Raw genomic sequence first — 23,859 nt, 5'->3', positions numbered from 1 at the left:
CATTTCTAGTACATGCAATATGATAAATTACTATATATAAATACAAGACAGGAAGTTATGTTCCTTTACATTGGCAAAGAAGGCACTTTATGAATGTTTTGTGTGTCACATTTTGCAATATGCATATAAATACAAACCCTGTTGGAGAGAATGTATTGGTGAATCCTTTCTGAAACAGGGAAGTACCTGGTTGTGTGAAGGAGAGAATAAACCCACTGGAGATGTTCTTAATTTTATTTTTTGGTCAATAATTGCCACACCAGCAATGTCGTGTCCCCCCGCCTAATATTAATGAACATTTTTTGGGGAACTGAGTAATGCCCGTAATTTTTCATCTTGTGAATCCTGTTCCGTACTTTCACTTGTAAAAGTTTTGTCTCTGCACCGTCGTGCTGCTTTCGATCCCTGGTTCCGTGGCCTCATTAGTCATTCCTTTCTGTGAGGTGGGGGAAGCTGTGCCCTTCCCCGCGCTCCCAAAGCCCCTCCGGCAGCCGGCGGGATCAGCCTGGGGTGCTCCCGGCACGGAGCGGAGCCGGGCTCGGGGCACGGAGCGGAGCCGGGCTCGGGGCACGGAGCGGAGCCGGGCTCTCGGTGGGCTCGGGGCACGGAGCAGAGCCGGGCTCTCGGTGGGTTTTGGGCACGGAGCGGAGCCGGGCTCGGGGCACGGAGCGGAGTCGGGCTCTCGGTGGGTTTTGGGCACGGAGCAGAGCCGGGCTCGGGGCACGGAGCGGAGCCGGGCTCGGGGCACGGAGCAGAGCCGGGCTCTCGGTGGGTTTTGGGCACGGAGCGGTGCCGGGCTCTGAGCACACAGCAGTGCCGGGCTCTCGGTGAGCTCTCGGTGGGTTTGGAGCACACAGCACTGCCGGGCTCTCGGTGATTTTGAGCACAGCAGTGCCGGGCTCCCGGTGATTTTGAGCACAGCACTGCCGGGCTCTCGGTGATTTTGAGCACACAGCAGTGCCGGGCTCTCGGTGAGCTCTCGGTGATTTTGAGCACACAGCAGTGCCGGGCTCTCGGTGATTTTGAGCACACAGCACTGCCGCGCTCCCGGTGATTTTGAGCACAGCACTGCCGGGCTCTCGGTGATTTTGAGCACACAGCAGTGCCGTGCTCTCGGTGATTTTGAGCACAGCACTGCCGGGCTCTCGGTGATTTTGAGCACAGCACTGCCGGGCTCTCGGTGAGCTCTCGGTGATTTTGAGCACAGCAGTGCCGGGCTCTCGGTGATTTTGAGCACAGCAGTGCCGGGCTCTCGGTGAGCTCTCGGTGATTTTGAGCACACAGCAGTGCCGGGCTCTCGGTGAGCTCTCGGTGATTTTGAGCACACAGCAGTGCCGGGCTCTCGGTGATTTTGAGCACACAGCACTGCCGCGCTCCCGGTGATTTTGAGCACAGCACTGCCGGGCTCTCGGTGATTTTGAGCACACAGCAGTGCCGTGCTCTCGGTGATTTTGAGCACAGCACTGCCGGGCTCTCGGTGATTTTGAGCACACAGCAGTGCCGTGCTCTCGGTGATTTTGAGCACAGCAGTGCCGGGCTCTCGGTGATTTTGAGCACAGCACTGCCGGGCTCTCGGTGAGCTCTCGGTGATTTTGAGCACACAGCAGTGCCGGGCTCTCGGTGAGCTCTCGGTGATTTTGAGCACACAGCAGTGCCGGGCTCTCGGTGATTTTGAGCACAGCAGTGCCGGGCTCTCGGTGATTTTGAGCACAGCAGTGCCGGGCTCTCGGTGATTTTGAGCACAGCAGTGCCGGGCTCTCGGCGTTTTCCAGCACAGGGCAATGCTGTCCTCTGGCGTTCCCCGGCAGGATCGCCGGCCGGCCCTTCGAGGGCACTGCGAGCGCTGGGAGAGGCTGCCGGACCGGCGCTGTCCCCTCGCACACCTGGGTTAGGGCTCTTCAGTGCCTGACGATGACATTAATGAGCTTTGCAGCGAATTCTCATGCTTTGATTGTTTCATTTTTGCTCTCACGCTAAGTGCAATTCTTTGTTCTCTTATCATGTGTTAGAAGCAATTTTCCTATTCCTCGGGCATGACAGAGATTATTCCTTTATTTAACCCCAAAAATTTCAGTTTTGAAATAGTTTTTGGAACGGCAGAAAAAAACACGAGGCAGCTGCTCTTACTTAATACAACTTAGAACGTATTTCGGGAAAATGAAGGGATTGTCTTGGATTTAGAATCGTGTTTCTGTGCTGAAGGCAGGGCAGGTGAGTACCCCTGGTGCCATCGCACACCTTGGCTTTCCCCACGGGTGTCAGAGGGATGTCAGCCCCATCCCCCCTGCTCTGTCCCCAGCCCTGGGGACAGGGCCATGAGGGAGAGTTCTGGAAATGGGGCTGTTCCATGGGATTCTCGCTCTGGGAGCTGAGTGGCTGCAGCAGCACAGGCACTGCAGCTAAAATAGACTTGGCAGGTGTCCCGTAAGCAGCACAGAGGGGAGCTTGGCACAGCCAGAAATGAAGTGCCTATAAAATGATCCAAATCTACAACAATAATTCCTCTTGGTGAAAAACCTTGGGATTTATTAACCTGAAGCACGGGTAAGGTGATCTGCCTAGGAAATCATTTGCTTCACAAAATATTTTTGAGGTTTAAAGGCATTCACCCAGGCAGAACAAAGGCAATTTTTTTTTTTTTTTTTTTTTTTTTTTTTTTTTTTTTTTTTTTTTTTTTGTTGCTTAATTTGGAAACTGCTGAGGGAAGGGCCTAGCCTGGCAGCAGAGTGCCAAAGAGCAGAAGTCTGGGAATGTGGGAGTGTGGAGGTGGGGCTTTGCCTTGGCGCTGCCACCCGTGACCCCACGAGGCTCCTGAGTCAGCACCCACCGGTGTTCCCCAGCAGGGCTGTGCTCCAGGAATAACTGGGTGTCCTCTGATCCGGCAGCCAGCGGTCAGAACCTCTGGCAGGAGGCCCTGGGGGCAGGCAGGGCCCTGCTGCCTTCCCCGGGGTGGAGAGGACAAGCACCGGCCCTTCTGTAAGCCAGATGTGCAAGGGGAAAGCTGGAGACGTTCTGCTGGGTTTCCTGAACACAAGATGCGTTGGTTTGCTCCATTTTGCACTTCTGAAAGTGAGTGTGCCTGTATTTGAGGCTCTGTCTTGACTAACTGCACAGTTAGCTGATCCTCTCAGGACAGACTACCGAACAAGTGCCCGTAAATGGAGGGGAATTTTCATCAGCTTTAAGGGAAAATACACAACATTAAACTACCTCATAATGAGAGGCGGTTCCAGACCCCATGGCTGTGGCCAGACAGGCCTGATGTCCACACAAAGTTAGTATATTCAGCAAAGCAACTGAAATAATAATTTTACCATGTTTCCTTAGGTCTCTCAGAGAAAATAAACTGGAGCAGCATGTCAAACAGCACAGGGGAATGATGAGAGAAGGAGGGGGAAGTGAAGAGGGACGTGCCATCAAAGCCGGTTGGATTCACTCTGGAAAGGCCTCCTTTGGATGTCTGTGAGGTGTGGGTGTGTCTGTCCCCTGTGTCCCTGCTGGTGGCTGGGCACTGACTTATCTGTGCATTCCACGATGGCCCAGCTGCCCCAGGGGCACCCGGAGCCACGGGATTTGGGGTGTGCCAGGGACACTGCAGGGACACCAGCTGGCCTTCCTGAACGCCATCACCAGCTTGGAGGATGCTTCAAAATTTCCTTTTCCTTCTGAAAATGAGTTCTGATTTCTCTGTCCCTGGGGACATCAGAACTTCCCTCTGTGCCTGTTCCTACCCTCAACATCTTCCCGAGGCAGCCCCGGGACTTTGGCTCGTGGACCCCTCTGGATATGGCGATTGAAACACCCACAGAGTTCCATAAAAATGATACCAAACACCAGCTAAGCTGAGATTTTTAGTTGCTATTTTGCTGCTTGGATTAACAGAAGCAAGGAAGCACAGTGCTGCTCATGGGAGCAGCCGTTTATCAGCCTTTCTGGCAAGTCTCTACTTGACACAGCTGCATCTCAGCCCCTTGAGCACACTGAGAATTCACCTTCAGTCACAGCAGAGACACTGGGTGGATTCCTTTGGATCGGGCACGCTTCAGCCTGTCAGCACTTTGGGAAACCACGGGCTCCTTGCAGAAAGCATTGGTAAAAATGAACGTGTTATTTGTACATATTTGCACTGGGATGCATTTGGATATTTGCACGGGGAAGGGGGTAGCCAGCAGGTCAGGCAGTGATCCTGCCCCTTCCAGCGACCCTAGTGAGGCACATCCGCAGTGCCGGGCCCAGCCTGGGCTCCTCGGGACAAGAAAGCCAAGAGCTACTGGAGAGGGTCCAGAGAGGCCACAGAGTCCTTTTGGGACTGGAGCATCTCTGAGATGAGGAGAGACTCTGGGAGCTGGGCCTGCTCAGGCTGGAGAAGGGAAGGCCGAGGGGGGATCCCAGCGAGCCGTACAAATCTCCCCAGGGGCTGTCAGAGGCCGGTGCCAGAGGCAGGACGAGGAGCACTGGCCAGGAGCTGAGCCACAGCAAGTTCCACCCCGGCGTGAGGGAGAACTTCTGTGCGCGGAGGGGCAGAGCCCTGGGGCAGCTGCCCAGGGAGGGGCCGGGGTCTCCCTCTGCAGAGCCCTTCCAAACCCTCCCGGACACGCTCCTGTGTCCCCTGCCCCAGTGACCCTGCCTGGGCAGGGCTTGGCCCGGGTGGTCCCAGGGGTCCCCGGCGGTTCCGCGCCTGCGCCATTCCTGAGGGACCCGGAGCCGGGAGCGCATGCCCGGGGCGGGGCTGCGCGCGCCCGGGGCCCCGCCCCCTGCGCCGCCCCGCCCTCTGTGGCCCCGCCCCGTTCCCGCCCCGCGGGTGCCGGAGCGCGGCTCGGCCGCCAGGTGGCGGAAGGTGCCGGCCCCGCCCCCAGCGCGGCCCCGCCCTTCCCGGGCAGGCCCCGCCCCTCCCGGGCGCGCCCCCGCCCCGTCCCACGCACGTGCCCGGTAGCGGGGCGGGGCCGTGACGTCATGGCCGGCGGCGGGGCGGGCCCGTGACGTCACGCGCGGCGGCGGCGGGCGCTCCGTGAGGTCACGGCGCGGCCCGGCCCAGCGGCCCCGCCGGCGGGGAGCGGCGGGAGCATGGCCGAGCCCGGGGCGGCGGCGGGGGACGCGGCGGGGGCGCCGCCGCCGCGGGTGGGCGCGTGGGTGCCGGTGCTGGTGGAGCAGATGGTGAACGACACGCTGGTGGTGACGCTGAGCTGCGGGGAGCGCCGCTTCACCGGCGTGCTGCTGGACTGCTCCAAGAGGTGCGGCCGGGGACGGGGGGCAGCGGGACCGCGGCGGGGAGCGGGGCCGGGGCCGCGCCGCCCCCGCGCCCTTTGTTCGGCCGGGCGGGACAAAGCGGCGGGGTCGGGACCGGCCCGGGGCACAAAGCGGCGGGGTCGGGACCGGCCCGGGGCACAAAGCGGCGGGGTCGGGACCGGCCCGGGGCACAAAGCGGCGGGGGCGGAGCGGAGCCCCCGGCCCGGCCGCGGCCCCGCACGTGGCCCCGGGGAGCGGGTCCCGGCCCTTCCGGCGCAGCCCCCGCCGTCCTCTCCCCGCGCGGAGCTGCCCCCGCCGAGCCCCCCCCCCACGTGCCCGGCAGGGCCCCGGGGCCGGGCCGCGGTTCCGGGGGGTCCCGCGGGCTGTGGCCGCAGCAGCCCCGGCCCTGGCGCTGCCCGAGCTCTGCGGGGCCGAGAGGGGCGAGAGGGGCCCGCGGGCCGCGGCTCTGCTCGGCCGGACCTCGTGCTCACACCTGCCCGGCCCGGGAGGTGGCTGAGCTCGCAGCGGGGCCGGGCCCGCTCTCCGGGGCCGTGTTCCTGCGCGGAGCGGGTTTGGTGCTGCCTGCTGGGTAAGAGGCAGATCAGTGCTGCGTGGGAGCACAGCAGCCTCACCTCTCTGATCCATCCTACGAGATGGAGCAGGAGTTCTGAGCTTCTTTTTTGTCACTTATTTCGTTTCACGTGGCTACCCCGGAAAACTGGGAGTCAGATTTTCAAAGGCATTCGGGCACCCAATGCTGTGCAGAGTCCATAAACCCACCCTGGAGTCTGGTCCCGGCACGAGCAGTTGGTGTCCCTCGAGCCCCCTAAACCAGCTCTTTCTGCCTTCTCACATTTCAGTTGTCTTCCTGTGCAGTGACACTTCTTTCACCTGTTTTTTTCACCCTAACCTTTCTCCATTATTTTTTTTTTCATCTCGTTTCCTCCCTGTGCTCCTAGTGGGTCCAAGAACCAGCCAGCCGGGTGTTTTTGCCAGGCTTTGGGGCGGCTCTGCAGGCCGGTGCTGCCGCAGCCCCGTCGGTGGTGGCACTGCTGTGTGCTGGGGAGGGCGCTGGGGCTGTCCCCGCTGCCGGGGCTCCTCCTGCGGCCGTGCCCTGGCCGCATCCTGCCCGTGGTGGCACCGACCGCTGGCTGGCCTGTGCTGGCCACGGCGGGGTGGTGGCCAGCACAAGGTGAGAGCCGCTGTGCTCGGGCTCCCAGGAGGGGACTCTGAGTGTGAGGCAGGGCCCTGGCCCTTGGAGCAAGCACTGCGGCCATCCCAGGTGTGGGGTGTGGCGGGAGGAGAGATCTCGTTCATCCTACAGCAGAGCTCGGGAGTCGGCCCGGCAGTGACTGGAAGGTGAAGGTCAGGATGTGTCCCAAAGGCAGCAGGAATTTATCCACTTGGTGCTGGGCTTGGAGTGCCTGCAGTGGATGTGTGGCAGAGCTGTTTCTCCTCCTGCTGCTGCCTGGCTGATGGAGCCGTGTCCCACCAGCTTGTCCCTGTGCAGGGGCTCCCCATGCTCTGCCTGTACCCCCTGGGCAGTGAGATGGGACTGGCAGGAGAGGAGCCACCAGAGCAGCTTGTTAAGGCCTGCGTAGGAAGAGGAGATTACTTCAAAAAGGAAGGAGGGCTGGTATGGTGATTTTTCAGCTTTCTTTTGTGGTTTAAAGTGGTTTCAGCATCACACAGTAGATGAATGTGTTTTACGTAGTTGTGGCTGCTCCATCTCTGAAAGTGTTCAAGGTCAGCTTGGACAGGGCTTGGAGCAGCTTGCCTGATGAAGGAGATCCCAGGGCAGGGCAAGGCAGGAGAATTGGAGCTGGATGATTTTTAAGGTCCCTTCTAACACAGACAATCTGTAATGCCGTTTACGTGTCCTAAGCTGTAGAGTGCTGTGGGGAGCTGAGCAGGAGGAAGGCCTGCCACCTGAGCACCCAGGGCACCCCCAGCCATCCAGGTCCTGGCTGGACACCTCTGGTGGTTTGCCACAGAGGCAGGCACAGGTTAGACCCCCAGACTGCCTGTCTGGGTTTGCAGGGACTCAGCCCATGGGCAGCAGGACTGCCTGTCCCCTGTCTGCCCGTGCCCTGCCTGTGGCTGTCCCCTGTCTGCCCGTCCCCTGCCTGTGCCTGTCCCCTGTCTGCCTGTGCCCTGCCCATGCCTTGCCTGTCCCCTGCCTGTGCCCATGCCCTGCCCGTCCCTTGCCCATGCCTGTGCTCTGCCTGTGCCCTGCCCGTGCTCGTCCCCTGCCTGTGCCTGTGCCCTGTCTGCCTGTCCCCTGCCCGTGCCCTGCCTGTGCCTGTCCCCTGCCCGTGCCCTGCCTGTCCCATGCCCTGCCCGCCCCCTGTGCCTTTAGGAATGGGGGATGTAGGGAACAGACATGCCTGACCTTCCAGCTGCTGGGGAATTATTTGCAGAAAAAAGTGCTCATGTCCCTTCCTGCCCCAGCCTGGATGATGCAGCAGCACCAGGGCCTGCCCAGTGACTGGCAATTATTTGCTTACAATAAACTGGCTCTGCTCAAAGTGAGTTCCGTAGTGTACATGCTCAAGTAGAGATTTAAATGCTGTTAGTGTTTCTGATAACAAAATTTAATAGTTTTGCTGCAATTGAACTTAATTTAAAAGTTGGGTTTTAATTATGCAGGGGTATAAATAAAGGAGGATGGCATCTCCTGCAGCAAGCAGAGACTGGATTGAGGTAACCAAGTCCAGTTGGCTGCAGCTGCCCTAGAAAGGGGGATTACAAGCAGGGTGAAATCCCATCAGCAGTATTTCCTGCTGCTTTAATCACAGAATCCCAGGATGGCTTGGATTGCAAGGGACCTTAAAGCTCATCCTGTTTCACCCCCTGCCATGGCAGGGACACCTCCCACTGTCCCAGGTGCTCCAGCCCCAGTGTCCAGCCTGGCCTTGGGCACTGCCAGAGATCCAGGGGCAGCCACAGCTGCTCTGGGAATTCACCCTGTGCCAGGGCTGCCCACCCTGCCAGGGAACAATTCCCAATCTCCCACCCAGCCCTGTCCCCTGGCAGTGGGAGCCATCACCCCTTGTCCTGTCCCAGCAGGCCCTGCTGAGAAGTGTGTCCCCATCTTTCTAACAGGCCTCCCTGCTGAGCTGGTGCCTGGCGTGGGCTGACAGCTGGGGAGGGCAGTGGTCTGGGCTCTGTGGGCACGTTCCATGGCACGGAGGCCGTGTCCAGTGGGGTTACAGGCTGCTGGTACATCAGTGCTACAGGCACAAACCATCCTGTGAGTGAACGTTTGGGTGCTCCACTTCTGCCAGGCGAGGAGCTCCGTGCCTCTCTGGAGGGTTCAGTGACCTGAACAGGGGAGTGGGCTTGTGTCTACATGAGGAGCAGTTTTCTGTTGTGACCAAGTCATGCAATCTCACTGCATAAAATAACCATCATTTATGGCCATCATTTCATTGAGAAATGGTCTCGCTGTGGATTATGAATGGTGCTGACATCTCTGTCTGGCTGTACAGACTGTACTGGCTTTCTGGGTTGTCATTTCAAGACACCTACATTCTTGGTTGTCTCTGTTTAAAAAAAGCCTCTCGGAACAAAAATATTTTGTTCCAAATTACGTGATTTCAACAGCTTAATCCTTTCCCAGTTAAACTGTGATTTAACAGCAAGTCATTGCACTTTTTCAGTAATGGGGAAGGATTTTGGAGGCTTCTCTCCATGGGGAAACCCATGGCAGTGGCTTGGTGCTGCTCTTGGTGAGATGTGTGGCACAGAGTGGGTGCCTTCAGCTCCTCTTCAGTGCTCTCTGCTAACACTTTCCAAAGTGTCCCCCTCTGTGACAACACCAAGACACTCCTCCCTCGCCTCAGGAAGGGTCCTTCCTTCTGGTGGTTGGAAAGAAGGCAATGGCTGGCAAGGAGGGGAATGGGACTGTCGCATCCAAAAGCCACTGGTATTTGGTCGGTACCTGTTCTCCATTCCTTTGTCTCTTCTTTGTGGCTCTCCTATATAACATTTTGTTATTTTTAAGAGGGTCCACGTGCTTCACTGACGGTGTGTTCTCTGCAGAAGTGTCTCTGCAAGCCAAGGCAGGGAGCTTTGCCCAGTCAGTGTCAGTGTTTCAGGGCAGAATCTGTCCCAGTGCTGTTAGCATGATACTTCTAATGCCAGGCCAAGGGCATAAATGAATACATTTTAGAGACATGAATTGCAGTTGTGAGTTTCAGCATTTCAGAGGATTTGCTTTTGCCAATATCCAGGCAAGGTGCTGTGTCCGAGCCTTGGTGGCCTGTAAGGAGCCTTGGCATTGAAGGACAGAACATCATCATTGTTAACCCTGCTGATCTGGAGGAGTCGTGGGTGCCTTATGTTACCAAATACAGCTGAATATGGAGAGACCAGGGAAGAGGAGCAGAGCTGTGTCTCGGTGAACCTGTGCAACTTATCCACCCAAGTCAAGGTGTTCAGGTTTAGAATGAAAAACTGGAAAATCAGCCCTGCATCTACAGTGAGAAGAGGGCAGTTTCATAGCTTCCTAGGCTAATCCAGATCACATCCCTCCTCCAGCCTTGCCAGCCTGCTGATGCAGTAAACTGCTTTGTGAGATAAAACTTACAACTTCTTAGGGCAAAACTTTGTGCAAAGAGTTCATAGAAATAGAGGTTTTGATCCCTCTGCCTTTTCTGGGAGAAGAGTAGAGCACCTTGCCAGATTTCTGCACTGCTATTTTTTTCAGTGGCAGAATTGGCTGCTTGATCTTAAAAGTCACAAGAAGGCGTTGAGTTCTCAGTACTGAGGTTGTGGGAGGTTGGGATCTTTTGGGTTCCCAGAGAAGCACCTTTCAAAGCTCCTGACTCTGTTTCTTTCCCTCCCTGTCCTTCTCGCCCCAATTTAGGTCTGGATTGTTCTGTCTGCCATCCTCCTTCCCCAAGCACGAGGACCCCCCCTCTGGCGCCTGCGCTAACGGAGCTGCTGACGGCGGGGCTGGCACGCAGGGCGAGCCGGAGCCGCGGCCCGCTGGCCGCCCGCCCGGCCAGGGCAGTGCCGGTGAGCAGGTGCCGCCGCTGCTGCCGGCACCCGGCGGCCTCCCGCCCTTCCCACCCTACTTCGAGGGAGCCCCGTTCCCCCGGCCGCTGTGGCTGCGGCACACCTACAACCAGTGGGTCCCGCAGCCGCCGCCACGGACTATAAAGAGGACGAGGAGGCGTTTGTCGCGCAACAGGGACCCGGGCAGGCTCATCATGAGCACCATCAGGCTGCGGCCCAGGCAGGTGCTCTGCGAGAAGTGCAAGAACACGCTGAACCCCGAGGATGCGAGCGCGCCGCGGCAGAACGCCAAGACCAGGAGGAAGCTGAGCATTCAGGACAAGGAGCAGAAAAAGCACGGCGACTCTGACTACGTGGAGAAAAGGAACAAAAGAGAGAAGAGGGAGGATGACAAGTTTTCTGGGGAGCTGGTGCATCGAACGCCAGTTATAAAAATATCCTACAGCACTCCACAGGGGAAGGGTGAAGTGGTAAAAATCCCTTCCCGGGTTCATGGCTCGGTCAAACCGTTCTGTCCGGAGCGCGTGCTGCAGAACGGAGCCGGGGACCAAGAGGAGAGCAGGGACTCTGAGCGGTGTCGACAAACCAAATGTTTAATGGACAAGTCAGCAGGCAGCCAGCTTGCTTCCATTCCAAAACTGAAGCTCACACGGCCAGTGCATTCCAGTGTGGATGTCCCACCCCCAAAGATACGGCTGAAGCCCCATCGCATCAACGATGGTCAGAGCGTTTCAATCTATAAGGCAGAACTGGTTGACGAAATCAATGTCCTCCAGAACAGCGGGGAGTCCAACCCCGGAGTGTTTTACAATGATGAGTCCACCGACAGAAGTTTGGCTGAGATATCTTCAGGCAGTTCAGGTGAAGATGATGACTTCAAAAGGTTTCCCCAGGGTAAAGATGGACATGATAACTTGGCTTTCCTCATGAATTACCGTAAAAGAAAAGCAGATTCTTCTAGTTTATCGGTGTGTAGCAATGACAGTCTAGATGAATCCAAGTCTTCTAGTTCAGAAGTGACATCACCAGAACTGTGTGACTTTTTGCCTGGTGATGATGCCTCCGTCTCTTCATCTTCAAAAGATGAGCGTAAAATTGTGCCACCACTGACAGTCAGACTGCACACCCAGAGTGTGTCTAAATGTGTTACAGAAGATGGAAGGACTGTTTCAGTGGGGGATATTGTCTGGGGTAAAATTCACGGGTTTCCGTGGTGGCCAGCACGTGTTCTTGACATAAACCTCAGCCAGAAGGAAAACGGGGAACCTTCGTGGCGAGAAGCCAAAGTGTCGTGGTTTGGTTCTCCGACGACCTCGTTCTTATCTGTTTCAAAACTCTCTCCTTTCTCGGAATTTTTCAAACTGAGGTTTAATCGCAAGAAGAAAGGCATGTACCGGAAAGCGATCACGGAAGCTGCGAAGGCAGTCAAGCACCTGACTCCAGAAATACGAGATCTCTTAACACAGTTTGAGACATAACTTTGCCTCCAGTATCAGGTGAGTGATTGCTACACTAACACTTGCCATGAAAAGTCTCCTGATGCTTTTTTAATCTGTATTCCACTGTTTGTTTGCATTTGTTTCTCCATTAAATCTGAGATTGGCAATTGTGACACTTATGTGCTTGGCTCTTAGTTGGTGGGGGTAATTTCAGAGGTGGTGAGAAGCTTAATTCCAAACTCTTTTGGTGACCATGGGAGTTGGAGCCCCTATTCCCAGAGGGAAATGCAGGCCAGGCAGGACACTGTGAGGAAGCAGCCTGTTCAAAGAACTGATAAACCTGTAGCTGTGTGCCTGGAAGACTAACAGCTCCTAGGCTTTCAGTTTCCTTGGGATAAAGAACTAAAACTTTCACTGGAATTAAGGTGACATTTATCATATGTATGTGCTGGTGCCCAGCAATTACCTGTAACACTTTAGGACCCCTTTGCTCCCCTCCTTCTGACCCCTCTGGTTTGGATTTCTTGAGGCCCTTTACGGCTCCTCAGAATGATTGTACCAAAAACTGTCTTTGTGGGACAGTATTTCAATATCTCACACAGTACTTGGGGTTTGGTTTGTACCTAAATTTTCAGTGTTTCTCTGGGGAATGGCCTGGATCAAATGAAATTCCTTTGGGCTTCACATCTGTGTGAGGACATTAGGTGGGAATGGAAACGTGAGAGCTGATTCTTTGTAACAGGTGGGTTTCCCTTTCTCATCAAACAGTCTGCCTGCAATGAAAATTTGGTACCTAAAAATACAGCATGTGGCATGACTGGGAATACAAGTTCATGGGAAAATCCAGTGACTTGGATGAAACCTGGAATCATTTCACAACCTTTCAGTCATCACTGTCCAGACAAGAGCTCAGCTGTGATGGTATTAGACAAGGGGGGGGTTAAGTTTTTGTCAAAAACCAGAGGTGTCACTGGAAGAGCCTTGTGTCAAAGACCATGCTTCGTGCAGTGTTGTTCGTTATGCTGTCCCCTGAATGCTCTGCTCTGTTTCATGCTTGAAGGACTCTGTGTGAGCAAGCCAGTGCTGCTCCTCTGGACTGTCTTCGTTATCTGAACTGTCATAATGCAGTGGGACTGGGACAGTCAGTGCTCATGTAATCCTGATGGGAAAATTGGATCTTTTTCATACCCTCTGTCATGGGAATTCACCTCTTGCTTGAGTGTGATGAAGGACCTGCTTTGCTTGGGTTATAGCTCCATCTCAGCAAGCCTGGCTGGAGTAAATAACCAGAGCATGACATATTCATGCTGTGTACTCGGGGTGTCTGGACAACTGCAGCAGCAACATTTCAGCTTCCTTCTCGATCTTGCCCATAGAACTGCTGCTTAACTCTGGCTAAGGACTTTATTATATCAAGAGTGTTTGGATTGGACCCAAATTCCTATTAGCTAGATCAGGAGTATAAATAAACCTGCTGCCCAGAATGTACTGTCCTTGCCAGTGGAAGAGTCCTGGCCAATCCATGGCTCCTGTCTGGACAGTGCTCTGGTTAAAGGAGCAGCAAACTTCATCATCTGAGCTGTCTTCACTGTGTGAGTGAGCAGTTATGGACAAAGGTGATGAGTGTCACCATCACTCCTGACACCTGTCCTTGCCCTTGTGGGTCCTGGGCGGGCTGGCATGGCCCAGCTGCAGGAGAAGGGGCAGCTCGAGGGAGCAGCTAATGCTCAGATCAGACAGCTTGGCTGTGCCTGCCAGTCCACAGGGAGTCCGAGAGCTGTGGCCAAGAGGAGTCCTGGGCCCAGAGCTGGAAGTCAGCGTGGGAGGATGCTTGCCCCCAGCACGTGGGCCTGCAGAGAACGCTGGCTGCTGGCCCCAGTAGGAGCTGGCCAGGATGGGGACACGGGCTGCAGGGCAGGGCCTGGAGGAGAAGAGCCCTTGCTCCAGAGACACAGTGGGATCTGAGCTACAGGTACACAGCAGGTCTGTAAACAGGGCAAAGAAGAACATCTGGAGAACGTGTGCATAAGAAAATGATGGATGGGATGGCCTGGATTAGACCAAACTCCCCTCTGTGCTCTTCAGCCACACCTCTGCATGTGTATATGGGTATATACGTTTAACAGATAGTGCTGTTTTGTTGGCCTCCTTCAGCTGGTTTTCCACAGGGGATTTCCTGCCTTACATGTCTGAGCTGAGCTGCCAGCACAGTCTGCCAGGCTGAAGACAACATGACTGTTGGATAAAGAACTGCAAAACTAGAAAAGCAGAACTACACAACTGCCTGTGTTCCACGTCACATTTACCTAATTTCCCAATTAGAACAGCATGTCTGGAGTTTTGGTACATCACTTATAAAACTGCTCATTATTTCAGAGAATTGTCTGTACCTAATTCTCTCCTTGCAGGAGCATTGAATTTTGTTGCTTTCCTTGATTTTGCACAAGGTAGAACTGAAATGTTTTCTTCAGTGCTCGTTCACTGTCCTTCCCTGGAGCATGAAAGGGTTTGGGCTGGAAGGGATCCTGAAGTCCATCCCATTCCACCCCCTGCCATGGCAGGGACACCTTCCACTATCCCAGGTTGCTCCAAGCCCCATCCAGCCTGGCCTTGGACACTGCCAGGGATCCAGGGGCAGCCACAGCTGCTCTGGGTAACCTGGTAGTACTGCATGGGAGCACTGTAAAATCCGTCATGCTGGGGCTTCACCAGCAGTGGCACAAAGGTTTTTGTCATCAGGAGTCCATGAAGTGGCTTCAGCACTGACACTGCTCATGCTAATCTTGGCCACAGCAGAAGTTTGTCACTGCTGACCCTTTCTACTGTAAAATTTTCTGTCTTCTGGCATGTGATGTGTTCTGCAGAGGGTAGTTACTGGAAAAATGTACAAACACTGCAGGTCATTTGTGGAGACACAAAACTGGAAAAATTGGATTTTTTTTTTTTTCTTTGTTTGAGTTGGAAAAGCTGGTAGGATCACTTCTTTTGTTACTGCTTTGTCCTTAGGGTTTCTTTGCAGGAAAGTACTAGTCAGGTAATGACAGGGTTTTAATTAAGTAAAACAAGTTTCTGGAAAAACAACAGGCAGAATAGCAGCCTGTAGAACTCAAACTTGTAAGACTTGGTTTAGAGAAGTGCCAGGAGAGACATGTCCACTCAGCATCTTCTGGGGCTGCTCTGTGGCTTCCCTGGTGTGTGACACCGAGGAGCCAGCTCAAGGCACAAGGATAGCAGTTGCCCCTGGCTTGGAGTGCCAGATGTTTGCCTCTCCCTTAAGGAAAGCCCCCTGAGGCCGGGGAGGGGCAGCCAGGACCCTTGGGCTGGTGCCACACACGTTTTATTGGGAATGAGCCGTGGCTGTGGCTGCTGCTTCAGCTGTGCCTCGGGCTGGGGCACAGGAGGGAGGGAGCCCTGTGTTTCCAAAGGCCCCCCTTCCCTGCACCAGGAATGCATCGTGGGGTGGGATCAGGGCCTTTACAAGGAACACGTGTTGCTCCAACCCTGCTGTGTGGGGAGGGTGTCCCTGCAGGACTGGATCTGCTGCTCTGTGACCCTCCTGAGCAGCTCCTCATGGCAGGTGCCCTCTCCCTGCACACAGACATGCAGTAAACCTCTAGCAGAAACTGCTGGCAGGTTTTCATCTACATCTCTGCATGAAACAAGTTTACAAGATATATATTCCTTTGCTTTTTCAGTCTGGAAAATCCTTTATTCTTCCTCTCTCTCCCCTGTCCCCAGGCTGTCACTCTGGAACCATTAAACTTGCAGATGCTGAAGGCTTTCATTTTAACTGCTATGAGCTTAATAGACCCTCAGTGTCAGTACATCAAGCCTTCCATCACACCGCTGCTGTGTGCAGCAAACTCAGAGCTGGCTGCGTGCTCACTGTCTATAGAAACCACTAATGTAAAACCTGGAATATCACCTTGTGACTTCACCTTCAAAGGTGTTCGGGGCTCTGTGTGTCCATCCAGCCAGTGCTGCTGCCAGCAGCTTGTGAAACAGCATAAATCACTCCTCTTTTCCTCTTACCTCCTCTCTTCTGCTCTACCAGAAGAGTAGAGCCTCCTCTCTTCTGCTTACCTTGCTATAAAGTGATGGGGATGATTGGTGTGATAGCTACATTTTCTAACGCTCCTGCCTGGTCACATGGAATATTTCAGCACAGAAGATGAATGCTTGAGATTTTTCTTGGCCTGCTTTCTAGATGCTTCAGTCCACTGAAACCAGGCATCCAACTTAATTACTGTTTCGCAGCCTTCCTGCTTGGAAGTGAGCTTCTCTGCATGCTAATACCAGGTGGGAGAACAAGTCCAGAATAGACTGTGCTGCATTTTTGTGTGCCCGGCGCTGATGGCTGGAGCTGCACGTCGGGTGCCATCCTGCTGCTCTGCCCCTTCCAAAAGCACTTGCCCACTGTGCCCACTGTGCCCACTGTGCCAGGGGCTGCCCTCGGAGACGCCCAGCTCCGTGCTGCCCTGTCCTGCCAGCCGTGGCCCCTCTCCTCCACTCTGCTCCCGGGTGTATTCCTTGGAAATGCCACCGGGCCGTGCATTGGGCTATTTGTAACTGCACCTGCGCCGCGCGCTGCCCCGCACTGCGGTCGGCTTTCAGAGCTGTAACTTCAGCTGCTGAGGAGATGCTATCCACCCAAGGGCTTAGCAATCCCTTGGGAGCACAGTGAGCTGCTCCTGGGGCTGAGGGTCTCCAGGCTCCAGCTGGAGCTTCAGCCTCTGCTGGCTGTGCTGGCCGAGCGTGCCCACAGTGGGCAGGGCAGGTGGGTGTCCCCCAGCAGGGTCACCAGCCCACAGTGCACCCAGCACCTGCAGGATCCACACAGGGTCAAGGGCTGTGCCAGGGTCTCAGGGCAGGAAATGGGAGAGACGTGTGGACAAAGATCCTGGAAATTGGTTTCTCTGAAAACTTGCAAATAAAGTAAAAACGGAATTTCTGTATATTTTCCTGAATTGTGTTTATTTACTTGTTTGGTTTTTGAACTCAAGTGGAGGTGTCCGAATTGCAGCTACAATTCCCCTGTTCCCAGCAAGCATGGAGAGCAGCAGGGTGGGAGCCAAGGGCCACCCAAGGGAGTTCTCTGGCCTCCCAGCAGGGCTCGGAGCTCATCCTGCCCCTGTGGTGCTTAAGCAGGTATTTACAGTACTGAGCACCTGCAAGGTGCACTTACAGAAAGGCTACTTTCCAAAAAGGAATAGGGGATTTTAGAAACTTGGTGGTAGCTCTGTGTAGGGAAGGGTGTGTGTGCTCTGCAGGTGAGGAGCAAACAGGATCTTCACACAGCAGCCATGCACTGCTAACAGCACATGCAGCTGCTTGGCTCGTGGGGCTGCCTGGCACAGTGGGTGGCACAAATTCTACAGTCACAGACGGGTTTGGGTTGCAAGATACCTTAAAGATCATTTTGTTCCAGCCCCTGCCTTGGCCAGGGACACCTTCCACTATCCCAGGCTGCTGCAAGCCGCATCCAGCCTGGTGTTGAACAACCGAATATTTCTCATTTTCATGTTCAGGTGTGAAAGGTAGGACTTTGATCCCAAAAATTGATGTGAAGGCTCCTAATGTTGAAAAACATACAAGCTGTTGTTTTTCAGCCTTTGTGTGTTCTGTTTTATCCATAAGTTGCCCTCAGTGGTGCTGGCATCAGGGTGAGCAGGTGTGTGTGGGCTGGGTGACAAGCTCTGCTCCCCTGTGAAAGGCTTACGGAGCTGCTCCCCTGTGAGGCTCGATGAGCACGAGCTGGGATACGCTGGTTTTGGCCGGGGTACAATTAGCTTTCTTCACAGTGATTGATTTAGGGCTGCGTTTTGGATTTGTGCTGAGCACAGGGTTGATAAAATAGAGGTGTTTCTGTTATTGCTGAACAGGACTTGCACAGAGCCAAGGCTGTTCCTGCCCCTCGTACAGCCGTGCTGGGGAGGGGGCTGAGGGTGTGTGGGAGGTTGGGATGGGACACAGCCAGGACAGGTGACCCCAACTGGCCCAGGTGCTATTCCAGTCCATATGATATCATACTTAGTATATAAAGTGGGGGGAAGAAGGAGGAAGGGGGGACATTTGGAGTGATGACATTTGTTTTCCCAAGTTAGATATGATGGGGCTTTGTTCTCCAGGAGGTGGCTGAACACCTGCCTGCCCATGGAAGCAGGGATTTAATTTCTTGTTTTGCTTTGTTTGTGTGTGCAGCTTTTGCCTTCCCTATTAAGTTGTCTGTCTCAACTCTTGAGTTCTCCAGCTTTTGTGCTTCCAGTTCTCTCCCCGATCCCGCTGGTGGGGGAGGGAGCAAGTGGCTGCGAGGTTCTTGGCTGCTGGATGGGGTGATACCACCACATGAGGCCTGGTTTATTTTATTTAAATCTGCTTGCTGCAGCTGTTCTGTGTGCTGTCTCTACCTGTACAGAACACATGGGCTCTGCATTAGCCAGCTAATGAACTCTGCACATCCTGAGATTACGTGCAGCTGAAATAGGCTTCTGGTGTCCGGCAGCAAGGGCACAGATGGGGCTTAATCCCTCAGCTCCCGGGGGGCTCGTGCTCTCCGTATCTCCAGGCCTGTGCCCCACGGCTGCAGCTCTTGTGTCAGCTGCCAGCGCTCTCTTGCTTCTCCAGGGCCTTTCTCTGGCAGAGCAGGAGCAGGAGCAGCAGGACCCTGCTGTGCAGGGGTGACAGTGCCCCTCTGGTGTGTGAGGGCTGTGCCTGTGTCTCCTGCCCGCCCCAAGGTGCCCGTGGGCAGCTGCAGGGCTCCCCTCGCTGTGGATGCCCGTGCAGGTGAAGGTGACCGCAGCTGAGTGGGGGTGCCAGGGGAGGCTCCCTGGTGCCAGAGCTGTTCCACGGGAGCCTCTTGCTGCCCCGTGTCCTCCTGGCCTGTCACTGCCTGCTGCCTCTGGCAGGGAGGAGCTGGGCAGGTGGTAATGAAGCTCTTCCCATTAAGCTGATGAATTTCCAAAGGAGCAAATGCCTTCACTGACGTACCAGTTCCTGTTTCAGCTGCAATAGTCCGTGCTGTGCAGGATCAGCCAGCCTGAGTTTCTTTATGAAGTATATTTCCTGTGTGCTCTCTGCAGCTGAAGAAATGAATTGTAGCAAATTACTAGTTTGACTTCCCTTGTGAGTGATGACTTGCTCTGTTTTGATGCACGCCAATAACCTGAGCCATTTACTCATGTGGAAAACAGTCCTTTCCAAAGGCAGAAACCCTCAGTGCAGGATTTGTCATAGAAATGCTTGGATGAGGGAGTTTGAGAGCTCCAGTGCTGGAGAACATAGCTGCCAGCCTGCTCAAGTCAGCTGGATTCTGGTGCCTTGAGAGCTGGAGACAGTTCCAAAACCTCATCCAGTGGGCCAGAGATGGGGATCCCAGCTGCCCCCTTTTCCTTCCTCCTGCAAGAGGAAGGCATGGGAAGGAAGGACTTTACCAGCTGGCTGCTAGCAGCAGCCTCTCTGCATTTCCCCCAAAGAGAGATGGCTGGAGAAACACTGATTTAGTGATGCTCAATTACAGCCTGCTGTTAATTGCTTTATTATTAGAAAATAATCCTCAGAATAAGCTGCTTGGGCACACTTGGGGTGCTGCAGCCTCCAAAGATAAATTGTCTTCTGCACTCAGCTGCTGCTGCTCAATCTGGATTTATGAATGGCTTTATTTGATCCCAAATTTCATTTTTTTAAATTATGAACAAGCACTTGGCTTCAGGGGAGTTGCCTTGGCTCTCCTTTGGACACCCGGCTTAGCTGTCCTGAGTCAGCCCACAGGTGTTGTGTTAGTTACACATTAGCTGCTCCATGTTGGAAGTGGGTTTTTAAAGGTAAATTTCTAGGCTTTCCAGGGAAGAAGACAGAGTGTACGAGGGGCTGTCACTGTGCAGCTCCTCTTGGACACACGAGAGCTGCTGTGCTCTGACAGCAGGGCTCTCCCCTGGGTGGCCATGCCCCTCGAGCCTGGCTGCAGAGCTGTGCAGGTACAGGTGCCCACCTGGGCACAGGGACCGAGCTGCATGCCGAGGTTCAGCGTTCCAAGCTTAGGAGCTCTTTTAAAGCTGCTTGCTCTGTTGCTGGTAGCCCCAGCTCTCTGCTCCTACAGAATCCCTGATATTTGCCCTCAGGTAGTTCCTGGAGCAGCTGAGGTTTGGCCTCAGTCCCTGTCCCCATGGAGGAGCCCCATCTGCGCTGGCAATGGCAGGACCCTTCCCTGGGACCTGTTTGGCATCGTACTTCTGGTGTGATTCTTTCTTCCCCCAGTGAGGAATCCCAAAGAATCCAACCACCCGAGGGCTTGCTGTTACCTCCTCAGCCAGGAAATGCATTTTTTCCTGTTTAGACAAGATCTTCTCACTCTGTAATGTCTCTAAAGGGTCAGTACTTTCAAAGCCACTTGAGGGATACTGGGCCTCTGGAAGGCTTTCCTAGGTGTAAGGTGATAAACCTGCAAGTGAGATTGTTGTGTGTTCTTGAAAGCCTCTCTGTTCATCAGAAGACAAATAGATTCTCCTGCAAGATTAGGTATGAATTTATAGTCTGTTGGCTGCAGGTAATGGAGCCCTGGGGTGAGACCTCCCAGTTTCTGCCCAATACTGAAAGAGTGTGTGAAACCTGACTGCAGCCCTTCTCTGGAATACAGCTTTTGGGACAGATGTTCCTGGCTATTGAATCAGCTCTTTGCTTTCTGCATTGTGTGGGCAATGCTGAGGATCATTCTGGATGCTGAGTCTGAGTGAATCAGTGTCACTGTGGGTCCCCTGCCTGCAGAAGCAGTGCTGCTGCCATGTCAGCAGCTTTGGAGATGTGATCCTCTTCCTGTGTTTGGTGTTCTTGGTTCATTGTGCTCTGTAAGTCACAAACCTCAGCTGGGGGTGGTTTAAAGGTTTCTGATCTGCTCTTCTATGGTGTTAATGCTGTGTGTCAGGAACACAGATCCAAACTGCTGTCTCCTGCACTTCCAACTCAGCTGGAGGTGATGTGGTTGGTGTGGCACAGACTTAGGGCTGGTCATATTCTTGTGCTGCTGGAGCTGCCTTGCACTGGGAGCGAGGTGCAGTGATGCTTCTGCAGCTGGTCAGGGTGAGTGGAAGTGTCTGTGCCCTTCTCTCCCTTGGTTCTGTTCTTCACTTGAAGGCAGTGGATTTTCCCCTTGAACTCTTCCAGGGCTTCCACACTGTAACCTGGCTTCCAGGGCCAGTGTAAGTCCCTTCTGCATGCAGGATACCGCTGAGGACACCCCTGGTTTTTGGTAGGCATGTCGTTCTCCAGGAGTTGCTCTTTCCCAGGTCATCAGCCCTGAGCCCGGGGCACTGGTGGCTGCTGCCAGGGCCGGTGCCAGCAGTGTGGCACATGAGGCTGGGGAGGGACACTGGCTGTCCCAAGGGCCCCGCAGTGCCACTCCCTTCTGTGGGGCAGGGCAGGGCAGGGGGAGCCTGCGGGGCCCCACAGGGCAGCAGCGACAGGGGCTGGCTGCTCTGCCCTGCTGGGCACTGCAGCTGGGCACTGCAGCTGGGTTATTGCAGCTGGGCACTGCAGCTGGGTTATTGCAGCTGGGCACTGCAGCTGGGTTACTGCAGCTGGGTTATTGCGGCTGGGCACTGCAGCTGGGTTACTGCAGCTGGGCACTGCAGCTGGGTTACTGCAGCTGGGTTATTGCGGCTGGGCACTGCAGCTGGGCACTGCAGCTGGGCACTGCAGCCGGGCACTGCAGCTGTGTTACTGCAGCTGGGTTACTGCAGCTGGGCACTGCAGCTGGGCACTGCAGCTGGGTTATTGCAGCTGGGCACTGCAGCTGGGGCACTGCAGCTGGGCACTGCAGCTGGGCACTGCAGCTGGGTTACTGCAGCTGGGCACTGCAGCTGGGCACTGCAGCTGGGTTATTGCAGCTGGGCACTGCAGCTGGGGCACTGCAGCTGGGCACTGCAGCTGGGCACTGCAGCTGGGTTACTGCAGCTGGGCACTGCAGCTGGGCACTGCAGCTGGGTTACTGCAGCTGGGTTACTGCAGCTGGGCACTGCGGCTTGGCACTGCAGCTGGGCACTGCAGCCGGGCACTGCAGCTGGGCACTGCAGCTGGGTTACTGCAGCTGGGCACTGCAGCTGGGTTACTGCAGCTGTGTTATTGCAGCTGGGCACTGCAGCCGGGAATTGCAGCTGGGGTACTGCAGCTGTGTTATTGCAGCTGGGCACTGCAGCTGGGCACTGCAGCCGGGCACTGCAGCTGGGTTACTGCAGCTGGGCACTGCATCTGGGCACTGCAGCTGGGCACTGCAGCTGGGTTACTGCAGCTGGGTTACTGCAGCTGGGCACTGCAGCCGGGCACTGCAGCTGGGTTACTGCAGCTGTGTTATTGCAGCTGGGCACTGCAGCTGGGCACTGCAGCCGGGCACTGCAGCTGGGTTACTGCAGCTGGGCACTGCAGCTGGGCACTGCAGCTGGGCACTGCAGCTGGGTTACTGCAGCTGGGTTACTGCAGCTGGGTTACTGCAGCCAGGCACTGCAGCTGGGCACTGCAGCTGGGTTACTGCAGCTGGGTTACTGCAGCTGTGTTATTGCAGCTGGGCACTGCAGCTGGGCACTGCAGCCGGGCATTGCAGCTGGGTTACTGCAGCTGGGTTACTGCAGCTGGGTTACTGCAGCCAGGCACTGCAGCTGGGCACTGCAGCTGGGTTACTGCAGCTGGGTTACTGCAGCCGGGCACTGCGGCTGGGTTACTGCAGCCGGGCACTGCGGCCGGGCACCGTGGCCAGACACTGCAGCCACGGTCAGCAGCTTGAGCTCTTGCAGGTACTTAGAAAAGCTTCTGTACGGCTGCTCTCAAGGGGAGAATAATCCTATTTTGTAGATTGTGTTCGGAAAGTGGAGGCAGATGTTCTTCACGTGGCGCGCTCCGTGGGGACTTGTGGCGGATTAACCTACAGTAACCCACCCGAACAGGGACTCCAGAGTCTTTAAGCCAGACTGGAGATTTATTATCATCACTGAAATTCATATCGTGTTGGTCCTGGGGAAAATTCCCACTCTTACTTTGGGTTTGTTAGCCTGACAGCTTTCTTCCCAAGCTGCAGCCACTGCTGGTTGTGCCTGCTGGGCCAGCTGGGAGCAGGAGAATTCCTGGCTATATTTAGAGGGAAGCCCAGCGTGTGCCTTGCCGCTCTGTCACAGTAACCTCTCCCTCTCTGGCTTTCTTCAAGGTAACAGAAGACGAGCACAGCTGTTCTCCTAGAGGGTCACCAGTCTGTAATGCCCGGACGTGCTCCCAGGAGAAGCGGCGCACGGCACGAGGATGAGGCTCCTGGGCAGAGCGCTCCGCCTGCCACCGGGACAGGTGACGGGCACCGGGATGCGGAGCTGGGAGGCTCTTCTGGTGTGAGGCAGGAAAGGCTTGAGGATGTCTTACCCTAGAATGAGAATTTGACCAGTTGGACGGCAATGAACTAGGAGAACAGCAAAAACCACAACTCGGAATGTATTTATTACTTAAAAGTTAGATATTCTTGATAAAGTTCCCCAGATTATTGCTGCTGCTTATTTTACTTACAGATTTCACATACTTGTTCATTTTAAAGCTACCAAACTTTTATTCAATACTGTACTCTGAAAAATGTAATTGGGTCAGGACATGCAATAGAATGAAATCATTGTAGTGTCTTAAGTACAATGGACTCACTTTGTGTCTATTAAACCTTGGAAGATGTGCAACGCACAATGGTGTGGCTCTCATTGCATGCTAAAGCTTTCTCGTGGTGTTTACTGCAGAGCAGGAGAATCAGTGGTTCCATACATGAACAAGCAGTGCTGGGGACTTGGATGTCCTTGGGTCCTACCCCTGTGCTTCCCCAAGTCACCTGGAGGAGCAGCACAGCCTGGGCCTGCCCTTGCTGCATGCACAGGGATCGTGCTGAGCTGCTGACTCCAGCCAGGGAGGGAATCCATGTTCTGAACTGAACATGAACATGCATATGAGCATGAAGTTGTATGTTCACTCTCCGTGAGTGTGCTTTAAGGCCCTTTGAACATGTTGGACTGAGGGATCCTCTCCTTACCCATGACCAAGCGGTGATGCACGATTCTAAACCAGCGACCAAACAGCTTTTTTTTGCCAAATTCAAACGGTTCACAAACTGAAGTGACGTATGGACGGGATTTTGGAACTGCTCATTTTTTGGGTTTGTGTTAGT

The 23,859-nt window shown here is 54.9% G+C and overlaps 1 protein-coding gene across 2 annotated transcripts; it reads left to right on the top strand.

Annotated features, from left to right (window-relative positions):
- The first annotated feature begins 5,053 nt into the window (after positions 1-5,053).
- On the top strand, positions 5,054-23,431 carry PWWP2B (PWWP domain containing 2B). 2 transcript variants are annotated; one of them, XM_053984188.1, is made up of 3 exons: positions 5,054-5,231; positions 10,097-11,744; positions 22,873-23,431. In XM_053984188.1, the coding sequence occupies exons 1-2, from the start codon at positions 5,065-5,067 to the stop codon at positions 11,724-11,726; spliced, it is 1,797 nt and encodes a 598-aa protein (XP_053840163.1). In that variant the 5' UTR covers positions 5,054-5,064; the 3' UTR covers positions 11,727-11,744; positions 22,873-23,431. The 2 variants fall into 2 exon arrangements, with proteins under 2 accessions (XP_053840163.1, XP_053840165.1); XM_053984190.1 differs by lacking the exon at positions 22,873-23,431 and having other exon boundaries at positions 10,097-11,860.
- Positions 23,432-23,859: the final 428 nt, after the last annotated feature.

The sequence above is a fragment of the Vidua macroura genome, chromosome 8, assembly GCF_024509145.1.
Source record: "Vidua macroura isolate BioBank_ID:100142 chromosome 8, ASM2450914v1, whole genome shotgun sequence".
Taxonomy (NCBI): Eukaryota; Metazoa; Chordata; class Aves; order Passeriformes; family Viduidae; genus Vidua; species Vidua macroura.
The sequence above is the reverse complement of the archived record's forward strand: the minus strand, read 5'-3'. Positions and strand labels throughout refer to the sequence as shown.